Source organism: Geotrypetes seraphini, chromosome 7 (genome assembly GCF_902459505.1).
Source record: "Geotrypetes seraphini chromosome 7, aGeoSer1.1, whole genome shotgun sequence".
NCBI lineage: Eukaryota > Metazoa > Chordata > Amphibia > Gymnophiona > Dermophiidae > Geotrypetes > Geotrypetes seraphini.
The window spans coordinates 161,521,518-161,537,945 of NC_047090.1; the positions used below are offsets into that span (position 1 = coordinate 161,521,518).

The following is a 16,428-nucleotide window of genomic DNA, read 5'->3' on the forward strand; positions in this document are numbered from 1 at the left end:
TCCCCAAGCCACTGCCACTGCCATCGGGGAACAGGACCCACCAATGGATAACAGGCCCCAAAGCCGACGCCGACGCATGCTCTCCCTGACGTCAATTCTGCAATCGGAGAGGAAGTTCCGCCCAGCCAGGCAGCGATTGGCTGGCCCGAACTTCCTCTCCGACTGCAGAATTGACGTCGGGGAGAAGAAGACTTATCGGCTCGATAGATTAGATCGCCAAGACAAAGTGAGTCCTGGGTGATCGACTCACTTTGCCTTGGCGAGCTACTGGTGCCCCTGCCTCGGGTCCCCTGTCAGCTCCGGGCCCCTGAATGCAGGACTGGTAGTACTGCCCTAATGGCGGCCCTGCGGCACACCGGGCAACATCTCGTGGCACACTAGTGTGCCGCGGAACAGCGATTGAAAAACACTGATCTAGACTACCACCTCCAGAATGACTAGAAAGAGAAAAAGAGAAGAGATTAGGTAGGCAGGAAGACCCCTTCCCCTTAATTTGCTACATTGACTATCCCCAACCTCTCCTACTTCTACCAACCACAGTATGCTGTCACCCACTCCTCTACCCTTAGTCCCCCATTCCCTCCCCGTATCAAACCCTCAACAGCTCCCTCCCATATCAAACCAGAAAGGCTGAGCCTCATGTTTAACGAGGCCCACAATACATGGTGAGAAACTACCTGCCTAACATGCCTCCCAGCGATTATCACCACTATTTTATCCGGTACACCGTCAATAGTGCGCAGGACAAATGCATGCTGCCCTATTTCCTTCTCTTCAGGGTAAAATTGTAAGTGGATTGGGGAGGAGGGTGTGTGGTAATGGCGTAACTGAGAGCCGCCGCGGCATCCCTCTGATTGTAGTATGTATGTGGGGGTGTTCCCCCTCTCAGAGCAGAAAGGGGAAAGCTTCGAGTTCACGCGAGTTCTAAGTGTAGTGGAGGTTTTCCTCACCCCCACCAGAACGAGAGCGCAAGTGTATTGGGGGTTCCCCCCAACTCCCCCTCAGTGTGCAAATGGGAAGGCAATAGGGCGGTACGCATTTGTTCTGCGCACAAATGGCAAGGTGGGATTGTTGGTGCGCCAATGTCTTGCGAAAACCAAAGAAGAGTATTCTTCCTTACCAGGCCAGTGAGTAAAGACGACCTGAGAACCTCTCAGCCGTGTACTGTCCCTGGTGGTATCAGTTATAATAAATGTCCATATGATTTGTCCATTCAAACCGTCAAGCTAGTTTGCAGTTTCGCTTGCAGGGGACCTCTGCTTACAGCCTCTCTCTTGCAGACTGTCTGGTCAAATGTCCTCCTGCCCTCACCATATGCTGCCATCTGGGTTTTGGGAGCTGAGAAGTTGCCAATCGAGGTCTCACCAGTTGGCCACTTCGCGATTGAACATCTGAGGCATGAAACATCAGTAAGACCTCCTCCAGAGAGCGAATAGTGTGAAGCTTCCCATCCAGGTAAAAGAGGAGAGCAAAGGGATGGCACCATTGGTATTTGATGTTTTTTGCTGCGCAATGTAACAAGACAGGTCTCGATAGACCTCAATTTCATAAGCGTCCCATTGAAGGCTCTCCCAATCTTTTGCCGCCAGCATCACAGTCTCTTTAAGCTTATAGTCAGTGAAACAGGCTATGTTGTCATGGGGTTTATTCCTACGTGGTGCCAACACGCTCCAGGAGAATAGATTCATGTAGCATAGCTCGGACCTCTTACATCGGGCCCAGCATGGGAGGCATGCCAGTGCCCAGGTCTGGGTCTTCAATAAGGCCTAAAGCTGTGGCCCACTGTGCCTCTCAGGCTGACAACTTGGGGCACTCCTGACTGCTGGGAGTAAAGGCAAATTTTTGCAAGGTCCGGTACCAAAAAACTGCCATCTGCTTTCGCCGATTATAAAAGGCTCTCTTCTACCACCGGTTGATACTTTAAGCCTGGTTTTGCCAATTTTTGCTTGCAATGGGATGCGATAGACTAGGAACGCATGCAGAGCTTCTCTCTCAACCATCACTTCACCCCCAGGCCTTTTATTTTATTTTTTTAAGCAAAATTGCTAAAGGGTTGACTAGTAAGATTTGCCTCTTGACAGATATCAAAATCTGCAATAGAGTAGACACCCCTGATGGTGTGGAAAACATGAGAAAGGACCTCGTGAAGTTTGAAGAATGGTCTGAAATTTGACAGTTATGATTTAATGCTAAGAAATGCAAGGTCATGCATTTAGGCTGCAAAAACCCAAGGGAATGGTATAATTTAGGAGGTGAATAAACTTTTGTGCATGAAAGAGGAGCAGAACTTGGGTGTGATAGTATGTGATGACCTTAAGGTGACCAAATAGGTTGAAAAGGCAATGGTGAAAGCAAGAAGCATGCTTGAGTGCATAGGAAGAGGAATGGCCAGTAGGAAGAAAAGAAAGGAAAAATAGAGGTATTGATACCTCTACATAAAACTTGTTTAGAATATTGTGTACAATTTTGGAGACTACACCTTCAAAAAGATATAAACAGGATGGAGTCAGTCCAGAGGAAGGCGCATAAGGTTCATGGAGACAGACTTAAATATCTTAATATGTATACTTTGGAGGAAAGGCGGGAGAAGGGAGATATGATAGAGACATTTAAATACCTATGTGGGGAGAGTGGTTAAAGCTACAACCTCAGCACCCTGAAGTTGTGGGTTCAAACCCACATTGTTCCTTGTGACCCTGGGCAAGCCACTTAATCCCTCCATTGCTCCGGGTACATTAGAAAGACTGTGAGCCCACCGAGACAGACGGAAAATGCTTGAGTACCTGAATAAATCCATGTAAATCGTTCTGTGCTTCCCTGGGAAAACAGTATAGAAAACTAACTAAATAAATAAATATGCACAAGGGAAGTCTCTTTCAATTGAAAGGAAATTCCAAAGTGAGAGGGCATAGAATGAAGTTAAGAGGTAATACACTCAGGAGTAACTAAGGAAATATTTTTAGAGAAAGGGTTGTAAATGCTAGAGAATTACACAGGGACAAATTTTCCTGTCCCATCCCCGCAAGTTCTTTTCCTGTCTCTGCCTCATTCCTGCAAGCTCCATCCTCATCAGCACAAGCCTCAAACACTCTAAAATCATAAGTGTTCGAGGCTTCTGTGGTTAAGGCAGAGCTTACAGGAATGGGGCAAGGACAGGAACAAAGCTCATGAGGACGGAACGTGGAAATTGAGTTACTGCGAGAATGGGGACAAATTTGTCCCCGTGTCATTCTCTTGTAGATGCGTGGAATAGTCTCCCACTAGAGGTGGTGGAGACAAAGACTGTGTCTGAATTCAAAAAAGCATGGGACAGGTAAGTGAGTACTCTTAGGGAGAGGAAGAAATAGTGGATTTTAGATTTAGTTACTCATGCAGCACGAAAAACTAGTCATTTAATGTGGAATAATGCAAAAGTGGAATTATTTGCAGACATTTCTTCAGCAACTTTGAAACGTCGACGAGACTGTCACGAAGTCACCAGATGCTTACAGCAAAATAACATTTGCTATAAATGGTATTATCCATTTGGGATCTCTTTTACATTGGAAAATAAATATCATAAAGTAACCTCAGCCTCAGAGGCTCAACAGCTGCTTAGACAGGCTAAACTTTTGATCAACGAAGGAGAAAATCAACAACTGGAACAACCACAACCCCTATTAAGGAGATTACCAAACCAAAGATGGCATAGAACTGATCAAAAAAACAGACTACAGAGACAAGCAGAATATAAATATAAATATCGAGAGGAACTGATAACAAATTTGATAATATTTATAAAATTCAAAGGGATCAAGGAGTAGAAATGGGGCAGACAATTAATAAAGTAATGGAGTAACCGGGATAGGATTAACCCTTTTCGACCCTGACATCTGGAAGTGGACCTGACTTCTGGGTTTTTTCGACAGGAGGCCGGATCTGAGTCTAGTAGTAGGGGACGAATAGGATTTGGTTGGGATAGGATTGGGGGATTAGGGGGTAAATGGGTGGGAGGATGTGTGCAGAGAGAGGTATGGATGAGTTATGATTGGTGGGTAAGTTATTTGGGTTTGATTAGCAACTGGGGAAAATATGATATGGAGTATATTTATGGCAATTTTATGTTTAATACAGAGTTGAATGAGTTTTTATGTCCTTGAATGTTCGAGACTAAATTCTCAGTGTAAACGACAACTCTATTTCCAGGAGGCCAGTAGAGTTAAGATGGCACTTAAAATCGAAACAACAGACTATTTGGGTAACCTCCAAGATACAAATAGGCGGGTTTAAGGTTGTCTGGAAAGATTGGATTAAAGTAGGTATAAGATCATTAACGGAAGTAATTGATAATGGTAAGATGCTTGAATTTTCACAATTGCAACATAAATATGGTCTGAATAAAAAACAAAATTATAAGTGGTTGCTATTGAAGCAGGCTATTCAGGTGGGTTTCCCTGTATGGAAATCTTTAAATGATCATTACAGCTTAGAATTCTTATGTTTCCAGGCAGATTTTCTGGGTCACCAGGCCGCAAAGTGGTATAAAATTATATCTAATTATTTGAATAAGAAGCCTAAAAATGGATTAAGAGATATTTGGAGCATTGAGATTAAGCATCAGATTAATGCATCTCAATGGCCACGTATTTGGTCTTGGAGAATTAAAGGTACGATGTCAGCATCTATTAGGCAAACATGGTTTTTTTTGTTGCATAGAGCATTCTGGACCCCTACTAGATTACAAAAATTAGATTGCTCTAAGTCTAATAGATGCTGGCATTGTAAAATTGAAGTTGGAACTCTAGACCATCTTTTATTTTATTGTCCATGTATTCAGGCATTTTGGATATCAATATGGGATCAAGTTAATATGTTGATGGAGAGTCATGTGGCTTTATCCTATGACACAGTGATTTTTGGAATGTGTATGAGGGCCAAATGCCAAATATCTGCAGCAAACAATAAATTATTGTTGATTCTTACGGGAGTGGGAATTCAACAGATAACAACTAATTGGAAAGACTGTTCTAGATTGAATTGTAATTTTTGGTGGAACTCAGTTTGTCATATGTATAAGATGGAAAGATTTCTTGCGATACAGAGGGGGTATTTTAAAAGATTTCAAGAGGTGTGGAGGCCATTAATTGAATATTATAACGAGTAAAGTTTATTCTTTTCCCTTAGAAGATAATATATAGAAATGGGATGGGATGGGAGGGAAAAATATTGGAAATATGTTGTTATGAAAAATAAGGAGATATATGTAATAGGATGGGATACTTATTGTTGTGCATTACTGGGTATAATAAAATGTTTAAAGTGTTTGAGGAAGAAGGATGGGGGGGAGAGACAGATTTCATGTCAGATTAATTGTATTATCAAAAAGGGATGTATAATTATATATAAATTTGGAAGGAATATTTTATTGATATGGAAAAGGGTGGGAGGTGGGGGGAATAAAAACATATATAATAATATTATTTAAGAATGCCAAGTGTGTTATGTAAATTAATTGTAATAATACTGTACACTTGTTGAAAGAAATAAAAAGGAATAAAGATTTAAAAAAAAAAAAAAAAAAAAAAAAAGATGGCAATTGGTTGTTTTGGTTTTTTGGGTTTTTTTTTTTATATATACAAGAAATGCACTTGCTATCAACTCATGAGAAATATTTTCATCCTGCTCATTATAAAGAAATCTATTTTGCTTCTAACAAACTGAAACCTAAAACTAATGGAGTTGCTATTGTATTTGTTAACTATGTATCTGTAGATGTTAAAGAGGTGGTTCGTGATAAAGAAGGCTGATTTTTACTCCTAAAAATATCTATATAGGGTCAGTTATACACCCTGTTAAATTTGTATACCCCTAATGCAAATCAAGGTGTTTTTTTAAATAATAAATTAAGGGATATATTGACACAATATGCAGAAGGTAAAATTATAGGAGGAGGTGATTTTAACCTTACTTTAAATGTAAAGTTGGATAATTCTAACACTAGAGTGAATTATGGTAAAAGTGAACGACGCCAATTACGTCTACTCATGGAGTCATGGGATCTTGTTGATCTATGGAGACATCGACATCCAACAGAGACAGATTATACTTTTTATTCTGATATCCATTCTTCATATTCTAGAATCGATCGCTGGCTGGTGGGAAAAGATTTCATGGAGGTTGTTAATTCCTCTACCATAGAAATTAGGACATGGTCGGATCATGCTCCAATCTGTTTTAATTTAATGATACAATCTGCCCAATCTGGAAGGAAATTGGCGATTAGATGATAGTCTCCTGCTAGACCCTGCCCATGTGCAACAATTGGGTAAGGACATAGGAGAATACTTACAATTTAATGACACAAGGAGACACCTCTCCAGAGACCCTTTGGGAATGTCTAAAAGTGGTAATGCGGGGAAAAATTATTGCCCTAGGGGCACATGCTCAGAGAATACATAGGCTTAAGACTCGAGATTTACGGGATCAGATTTATACACTAGAATGGAATCGTTAAGGGTGGGAGTTTACCCCTGAAAAAGAATTAAAATTACAACTTAAGTTAGATCTTCAGGCTCTAGATCTGAAAACAATAAATGGTTACGCGAGGAATATTTTGAAACAAATAACAGAGCGGGTAGAATTTTGGCCCATAAGCTAAAAAAAAAAAAAAAAAAGACAACTTCGCTATGTTATCACCCGAGTCTGGGGCCCGACTGGAGATTGTAGTACCTTAGATCAGATCCAGGAAGCCTTTATTAACCTTTATCAACAATTATATCAACCTGAACATGTAGTGGAAGAAGCTGATATCCGTGCTTATCTGGATCCTATACATTACCTACCCTTACTCCAGGGGAAGCCAGGAACTTTCCCTCCCCATAACAGTGGAAGAATTAACATGGGCCATCAAAAATATATTGGTGGGAAAATCCCCAAGACTAGATGGTTATACTGATAAATTTTATAAGACATTTCAAACTATTTTGATCCCCCCCTGTTGCAATTTTTTAACACCTTGGTAAATAGACAAGAATTACCTTATTCTTGGCGTTTAAAGGGTATAACTTTGATATTAAAACCAAGTAAAGATTGATATCCTGCTCCTCTTATAGGCTTATCTCACTACTAGATGTGGATTATAAATTGTTTTCCTAAAATTTTAGCTAAACGATTACAAATATATATGCCACATCTAATAGTAGATGATCAATCTGGATTTGTACGAGGACGTCAGACTTTTAACAATATTCAATGAGTGTGTCATATATTGTGCCAAGTTGATGGTAGAAATGATTAGACTCTTATTCTGCGTGTTGATCCCGAGAAGGCATTCGATAGGGTCTATTGGCCCTATTTATTTCAAGTATTAGAAAAGATAGGGATATCTGGAACCTTTTTACATTGGCTTCAATTGTTATACATGGCCCCTTTAGCTTCAATCAATATTAATGGAGGATACACTGAATGCTTTACCTTGGGGAGGGGGACTCGCCAAGGGTGTGCTTTCTCACCTGTTCTCTTTGCAACAGTTATGGAGCCTTTCGCACAACTGGTGCGACAAATTCCAAATATTTCATGTATAAGCTGTGGTGGACTAGAGACAAAATACTACTATTTGCAGATGATATTCTTTTCACAATACGAGATCCCTCCACCGCGTTGAAAGCTATAGTAGAAGCTCTTACAATTTTTGGACAAATGTCAGGATTTCGGATAAACATGTCTAAGTCAGAAATTCTGGATCTTACTTCGTCAAAATCAGATCGTGGGTGGATTATAAGTAATTATTCTTTTAAATGGGCAGAACAATCACTACGATATTTGGGAATCAATTTAACAAAACAAGTGGAATTGTTATATGCTGCTAACTATCCCCCTCTTTTGAAAGCGATCTGGCAGGATAATGAAAGATGGAAACACTTAAATATCTCCTTGCTGGGTAGAGTACAAAAAATAAAGTTGGTGGTGCTCCCGAGGTTGTTATATCTTTTTTCAGCCCTACTGATCCTCCTATCCAAAAAATTTTTCTTACAATTAGAACAGAAGCTGTTCACTTTTATTTGGCAACATAAAACGCCAAGAGTTTCTCAAGCAATGATGTACCAACCTAGGAAATTGGGAGGAATGGCAGTACCATAATTTCAATACTACTATCAAGCAGCCCAATTACGATATTTAGTTAATTGGAAATGGGATATGTATGGAACAGGAAATACTGGGTGCGTTTCCACTGTGGACCATATCCTGGCTCCAACTCCCACAACGCTCTGTAATAACTAAAAAGTCCAATCCCGTAATAAGACATACTCTCAATTTGTGGATTCAAGTACATCGGCGATGTTATGGAGATAAAAACTATTTTATGGGGGCAGTTATTATATATATGCCTAATTTTACTCCAGGATAAGTTGATGTGGTCTTCCAACTCTGGAAGATGATAAAATTGTCCCCTATGAAATATTGAGAGAAGAATATGGTTTTGTACCAGGAGATCTGTTTTATTATAGACAAATTGAAAGCTTTATTAGAAAAGTGGCTCTTAAAGAATTAATTACTGCTCAACAAGAAAGTGGGAGAGGAACTAGATTATATAATGCACAATTGAGCAACTTCACCCCTCTCTGAAATATAGATGTCGATGGGAAAAGATCATAGGTAAAACATACTCTGATAAAGAATGGACTAAAATATTGCATTCTCTTCTATAAGACACTATAGCTAGTAATATGATGATATAAGACGGGTTTTTTTGTTGGTATTATACACCAATACGATTGCGAGTTATATATTGGAATGGATCGGATAAATGCTAGAGAGGATGTGAAGAAGTAGGTACTTTTGAACATATTTGGTGGTATTGTATCAAAGCACAGAAATATTGGAATAAAGTAATTTCCTTTATCGAAGCAGTACTAGGTATTCCGATCCCTAAGACCATGGAGTGCTTGCTGAATAAAGGGCTAGATGCCCTACCTCTGAAACGGATACATTTGATAATGACAGCAGGACGACTTGTCCTAGCATCTGCCTGGAAAAAATTAGATTTACCAGTGTTACGAGTATTATTGATTAAAGTTCAATATATACAGCAGATGTCTAAATTAACTGCTCTTCAGAGAAACCATTTGGAGTGCATATGAAAATTGCATTTGGAGTGCATATGAAAATTGGATTAACTCCAAAAATGATAGTCCCATTGATTTTTAATATATAATCTCTCTCTATACACTATGAATCTCCTGCACACATCCTCCCACTGGAGTTGAGGGGGGGAAGGAGGGATAGGAGGGCTGAGCAATATTAGGTATAAGATGTATATTGCATTAATATATTGTTGTGTATACAATTGAGTAAGCCAGATGTTTTTAAATGCTTTATTTCTGAATAAAAGGGGGGGGAAAAGATTTAGTTACTCATCTTTTCCAAATCTAAACTCAAGGAAATACGTTATACCTGACACAATGGACTTGCCCAAGATCACAAGAAATATCTGAACGTCAACCTACCTGGTTCTCAGCTTGCTGCTCTGATTACTAGGCTAATCCTCCACTCTTGTGCTCTGTCCTCTATTAAGTATAGTATATGGTGCTGTGTTAAACACACACATCTTCCTATTTTCTTTAAGATATAGAATTAACATCCTACCTTTTCAACCCACATACCACCAACATCTTCTCCATCTCCATAGGTAAGATACATTTCCTGACACACTTTCTTCAGTTCTTCACGCAAGGAAGTCATTTCACCACGATGGTACTGTACTCCAGGGAACACATCGGACAAAAGACTAAACAAAAGAGGGATGTCTTCTGCAACCAATTTTGGAACCATTGTTTCACAAACACTTTGGATTAAGATCTGGAAGAAAGAGTAAACATCCACCAAAGCATGGAGGATCTCATAACTTCAAATTTCAACATGCATAAAGATTTAAATTTAATAATTACATATAAACAAATACAATGTTAAGATCCTTGCAGCCACAGAAATCTTGTATTAAATTTCACAGATCCACACTAACAGTCTCTAAAAAGCTCAAATGCTTTCAGGATTCTGACAATTTCTAGCAGTTGCTGCTCCATTCCCATTATATGGCATGCTTTTCATGCCCCTCACACTCTACTGTGGCATAATGTTATAGTTTTCCAAGACCTGGATAATTTAAGATGCAGGAGTAGGAATAAGGATTTCAGGATCAGGTAGGGTTGCACAACTCTCTTCTTTTCTCAGGGGGCTGTAAAATTTTTTTTTTTTAGCCTACTTGAAGCATGGACTTGTAGCTCTCATTTCTTTATTGTACTCCCTAAGAAAAATAAAACCAAGTTCATTTCAAAAGGTTAAAGTTAGGACTCAACCTGTCCTTGGGGGTAGGGAGAAGCAAATTGGCACTACCTCAGAGAGCTGCTACAGTAAACTTCAAGTTTGGATAACAGAAGATTTGAAACTATGCAGAAGAATTTTGTGTTAATAGGTGACATGCATCAAGCCTATTCCACAGTAACAGATCACTTCCATTCATACCTCTTGTTCTGGTAAGTTTTCTGCAATTTCTCCTTCATCAACCACCTCACCACGTTCTTCTTTTTCTCTCTTGATCTTTTGTATCCTCTCTCTCTTCACATTTCCTGCACTCACTAGTACACTCTTCAAAGCTCGTAAGCCAAAATCATAATGGCTTTGAGAAGAAAGCTGCTCATCACACAACCTAAATATTTTTTGAAAGGAGCATTAAGTGAAGGAACACACATAGTATTGGTTTAAATTGTTTCCTCTTTCAGAAGTTATGTAACATTCCATAAATATAGCTGGATTTGTTACTCTATATGCAGCTGATTAAAAAGGCAAGTTTCAAGCAATAAAATCTATTATGTACAGTATTTTTCTATTTAACAGCCTAGCTTAGAAGATAAGGGAACAGCAGAACCAGCACAGAGATGTTTGATTTTGCTTTGATTTTGTTCTGAGTGAAAAGAAATTAAACAGTCAAGTGAACTTAAATATAAAAGATATATATGTAGAAAACTGAGGGGATTGCAGGCCCACAAAAAAGTTAAGCCAAAAACAAAAAATTGGAGGGAGCCACACTTAAACACGACGAGACCAGGAGTACTCAAAAAATGTATATCATTTATTAAAATAAATAAAAAGAGCAAGGCAGTCCACATGTAAAACATCATACAATGGACCCTAGTCCAGGTGAGACTTTTTAAAAGGACACAAGTCCAAGTAAAAACCTGTATGATGCAATAGGACCTAACATGATCTGTGTTTCGGCAACCTGTGCCTTCCTTAAGAGTCCTTAAAGAAAATAAAATGAACAAACAAAAATAGTGTTACATAAAAAAATAGGCGATTAACAGACAGATGAGATAATTGTGCATAGATCATGCAAATTGGTAACTACTAGTTGTGTACAGAGAACAAAAAATTAAAATCAGACTGAGGAATGTAAAACACATTAAATGGTAAATAACTCAGAAATAGTAAAAAATCCAATATCAATATACAAAAACATATTCACAGGAATCATGCAAGAATAATACAGCTACAACACAAGCTTGGCTTGTGTTGTATATTATTCTTGCACGATCCATGTGAATGTGTTTTTGTATATAAACACATTATATGGAACACAATGATAATATTGCCACAGATAGGTGAGAAGAATCAGCTATTATCATGCAAAAATGTGATAAAGACCTAAAAGAAAATTATGAGAAATGAATTATCTGACTGATGGCGCGTCTGGAACCATGTTAAGTATCAGTGTAATGGTGAATATATAAGAGGGATATGGGTTGTAATTAAATTGAGCTAAAGATCCAGTGTGAGACCAAGGTTACAAAAATTGTTAACATTCCATATAACCTTGATACACCTCACAATTATAACAAAACTTAAAAATACAAAGAAAGAAAAAGGAACCATGAAAATTTTTAAATTATTTCAGGATTTCCAGCTGACTATATATGTATTATAAATATGCACAAAACCTTTGATTATTTAGTGTATCACGCAAATTATCCCAATACCTATAGGCTGTTGCCAACTTGAAAAAATTTTACTATGTGTATATATATACAGTGGTGCCTCACACAACGAACTTAATCCGTTCCAGGAGCAAGTTTGTTATGTGAAACGTTCGTTGTGTGAAACGCGTTTTCCCATAAGAATACATGTAAAACAAAATAATTCGTTCTGCAGCCCTGTTTTCCCATAAGAATACATGTAAAACAAAATAATTCGTTCTGCAGCCCTACATTTCCCTCCCTCCACCTCACCTTATATGCAGAGTTTGCCAGCTTTCTTTTTCACCCAGCCGCACGCTTTCAAAAAGCTGTGCACGCGCAGCTGCTGGAGTTGATCAATGTTCTCCTCTCCTGCAACTTCCGGTTTCCGGTTGCGTCAGAGGAGAAGATTGAACAACAGAGCATGCGCGCATGTGCTGCTCTTTGAAAGTGTGTGGCTGGCCGAAAAAGAAAGCCGGAAAACTCGGCATCTAAGGTAAGGTGGAGGGAGATGATGGAACACTGCATTCAGACAGGAGGGTGCTGCTGTTCCCGGCTCACATTAGGAAGCGGCGAGAGTAGTTCCGCCCCCCCCCCCCCCCCCGGGCCCCTCGGGCGACTTCGTTGTGTGAAACGAAGTTCGTTATAGGGAGCAAGACAAAAAGTTCGTTATGCGCAGCGTTCGCTGTACGAGGCGTCCGTTATGCGAGGCACCACTGTATATATATAGAGACCATGGAGCTCAAGTGTCTGCTGGTATCACCTTTAGAATTAGTCTTTGTGAACACCCACTTTGCAGACTATCATTGATCCAATTGTTTATTTTATGAAATTTGTCTATTTTATAACATTTTCTTTTAAATTCTCTTTTCTTTTTGAATAACTTTTTTTTCTTATTTATAAATACATGAAAGGCAATAGATGTCATGCATCCATAGATGGTACATAATCTACAGCATATTGTCTTTTATAAAATTTGTCTATTTTGGCAATTTAATAAGAAGCAGTGAATTCCAATTTTAGACTCTTGGATTTTTATTATGACATTTAGTATCTATGATATAATTCAATAAATTATGACTTTTTGAATAATGCTTTGTTTATCTAGTAGCCTCGGATCATTTTTTTAGGTCATTGACACTATCTTATATGGTAGTGGTGTGCATATTTTAACAATTGGCTGTTGACAACTTGAAAAAACTCTACTATGTATGTATATATATATATATATATATATATATACCATGGAGCTTAATTGTCTGCTGGTATCACCTTTAGAACTAGTCTTTGTGAACACCCACTTTGCAGACTATCATTGATCCAATTGTCTATTTTATAACATTTTCTTTTAAATTCTCTTTTCTTTTTGAATAACTTTTTTTTCTTATTTATAAATACATGAAAGGTAATAGATGTCATGCATCCATAGATGGTACATAATCTACAGCATATTACTTAGACAAATTTCATAAAATAGCCAATTGGATCAATGATAGTCTGCTATACTAAAGCTAAGTAATATGCTGTAGATTATGTACCATCTATGGATGCATGACATCTATTACCTTTTAAGTATTTATAAATATAGACAAATAGTAGAGCATTAGAAGTTTTTGATGTCTTGGGCTTCTTGATGATTGACTCCGAGACCATAGAATGGTGAGGACGCTGAAGGAGGTCATGATCAGGTGCTTTTTCTACTTTGTATTTTAGCTCCAGGAGTTTAGAAGCTGTGGAGACTGAGAGGGGCTTCCGCCAATTATCTAGTTGTAGATCCTGTAGGATCTGATGTACTGGTAAGGGGATAATTTTTCTCACAGGAGTTTTACAGGATTGAAGGATCGATTGAAAATCCTTACTACCTGTGGATGTAGCATCCTTACTGAGACTTAAAAAAGATACCTTCTGTAAAAATTTTGGGTAGGAGTGTTCTTCAGTGATAGCTGGCTGTGTAAGAGGTAGCGTAGGTTGGGCCAAATCTACCTGAATGATATCCTCCTGGTCTGACAAGTCCTTGGGAGATGAAGAACCCTGAACTGGAGAGAAGCATATGGGGGTACACTGCTCCCAAGCTATGTCCTGTGGAATATCCACTAAGCCGTCAATGGGGAGTTGTTCTACACTGCTAGGGCAGTACTATCCTGCATAAACTTTGTAAAAGGTAGAAGAAATTTGAGAGATACTGACCAGAATCTGTAGAATTAAAAGGAGCCTTTGGAAATAAAGTAGGAAGAGCCCTGCATTTAGGTGGTACCTGTTCAGGGTCCAACAACGCTGCAGAGGCAACCCGTTTGGTCTTTGCCTGGGTTTTTGTCTGTTTAGTTGAAGCCTCTGTTGTTGACGGCATATCCTGCGGGCTAATGAGAGTTTCTTCACGGTTCTAAAGACTGCCGGATTTAAATGCAAAATAAAAGAAGCTGGCAGTTTAAACCTGCTAGTAGCAGCTAAATCTTTTTTCTTTCTTTCTTTCTTTCTTTTTTTACAAATTTCCAGACAGATTTCAGTTCTTATCTGTTGTTGGGATTTCTGTCTGCCTTTTTTTCATTTTTTAAAGTTTTCTAAGAATGAAGAAAACCTTTGGCTTTCTCTAAGTTTATTTATTTTTTTTTTTTTTAGAGGAGAGAGCTGCGACCATTCAGGAGCGGCTGAGAAAAAAAACTGACAGGAGGATGGGAGGGGGCTCGAGGACTAGCATTCCTGCACATGCTCAGTAAGCTTACTATAGCTAGGGGAGGGCACTGACACACCAAGCTCACTCAGAGATTCACCAACAAGTGTGCCTGCATATCCCCTGCTTGTCTCCAGAGAATGGGAGAACGCAACTGCTCCACCTGGTCTCTAGCCTTCCTAGCCTTGGTGTAAGCCGCCACAGAAGAACGCTTTTTGGACATCAAGAGAGTGGCAATGACCACATCAGAGTAGCCTCTGAGTTAATGCCTTGCGCTCAAGAGCCATGCCGTAAGACCAAAGCAGAAAAAGTATTAAAGGAAGCAGAGCAGAACAGAAAGATCTGCTTTATAAAACTAAGTTTTAGTTTAGTTTAGTTGACTTCTGCACAGTTTGCTTGCAGAAATGAAAAACTGAAGGGGGCTCTTGTAAGACCTAGTTTGTGAGTTGAGGTGACGCACCTTGCTTACAGAATCCGGAGAGGACATAACAGAATCATGGATAACTAGGATATGCGAATGGTTTCCTGATAATAGATTGGATGTAATAAGATAAATGTGAGAAACTTAATATACAAACAAAGTCTGGTGGATCTCTAAAATTACTCTCAGTAGTCAATAGGTCCTCATGGTGTTGGCTTTTTTGATTTAAGACAGGCGTGTCCAACCTTTTGTCTGGGGCTGCACAGACACTAATGCTAGCTGATAAGCAAAAAAAAAATGTCAAGCAGGTCCCAAATTTGCGATCACTAATATAGAAGATGTATGTATCTAATAATAAGCCTTCATTAAAGGGACACTGTGGAGAGGAGCCCAAAAAAGCAGTAATACTTACCCTGACTGAGAGATCCTCCATGTGCGCCACTGACAGCGGAAGCCTGGTGCTCCCATTCACTTCTATTACAGATATGGTGAGCCTCATCAGAGCGGGGATGCTGAAGCAGCTGTCAGCGCAAATGGAGGATTGCTCAGTCAGGGTACGTTTTCCTGCTTTTTTGGGATCCTCTCCACAGTGTCCTTTTAAAATTGTTTTTTTTTAATTTTTAAGTAATGTCTCCTTTAAAACCAGATATAATATATATAACTGAGGTGCAAGCCAATTGGCAATTTCATGTTATTAAAAATTACCTTTCCTTCTCAGTCTGCAGCCATCCAAAATATGGAAAATCAACCACCCATCTTCCTGTCTCATTCAGTCTCTACATCTTAGCTCCAATTCCAGAAAATTTACTTGCTGCTTTTGGCTCTCCTTGAACTGGGAAGTTTTTAATTGCTGTGTTGAGTGAGTCCTCACTTGTCGCATATTAATTGCATGTAGCAGGGATTCCAAAAATCAAATTCAGTCACTTCCATGGTCCTGCCTAGCTCACTCATAATTTATTAAGATTTGAAGAGAGCTGAGTTTGGAGAGCCTTGGTGAACCTAACACCTAATAAAGTGCAAAAAGTCATTTATAATTAAAAAAAATAAATAAAAATAAATTCTCCTGCAGCTGATTGTGATTTTTGATGGGGTAGTTCTGCAGGTGAGGGGTATATTTTTTTCAGTGAGATTAAGATTTTTTTTTTTTACAAATTTGTAAATAGCAGCCTATGAGATATTCAGTAACGTTAGAGCCATCATCGTGTATTTTTTTATTGCTATGATTGCTTTTATCAAGAAAATTTTGAATAAATTATCTCCAAGGTCCAAGAACATTGTATTTCCATAGTCTCGTTTGTTTGGATTTGTTCATTTCCTATGGAAACTCTTCTTGCTTTTGTTGTTCCAGTTAT

The 16,428-nt window shown here is 38.8% G+C and overlaps 1 protein-coding gene across 1 annotated transcript in view; it reads right to left on the reverse strand.

Annotated features, from left to right (window-relative positions):
• Positions 1 to 16,428, reverse strand: part of DYNC1H1 (dynein cytoplasmic 1 heavy chain 1) — a 312,112-nt gene that overhangs the window by 194,358 nt on the left and 101,326 nt on the right. Inside the window, exons 31-32 of the mRNA XM_033953397.1 lie at positions 10,501 to 10,684; positions 9,625 to 9,837 (exon numbers count right to left, since the gene is read on the reverse strand). Coding sequence (XP_033809288.1) covers positions 9,625 to 9,837; positions 10,501 to 10,684 — 397 coding nt within the window. The remainder of the gene's footprint in view (positions 1 to 9,624; positions 9,838 to 10,500; positions 10,685 to 16,428) is intronic.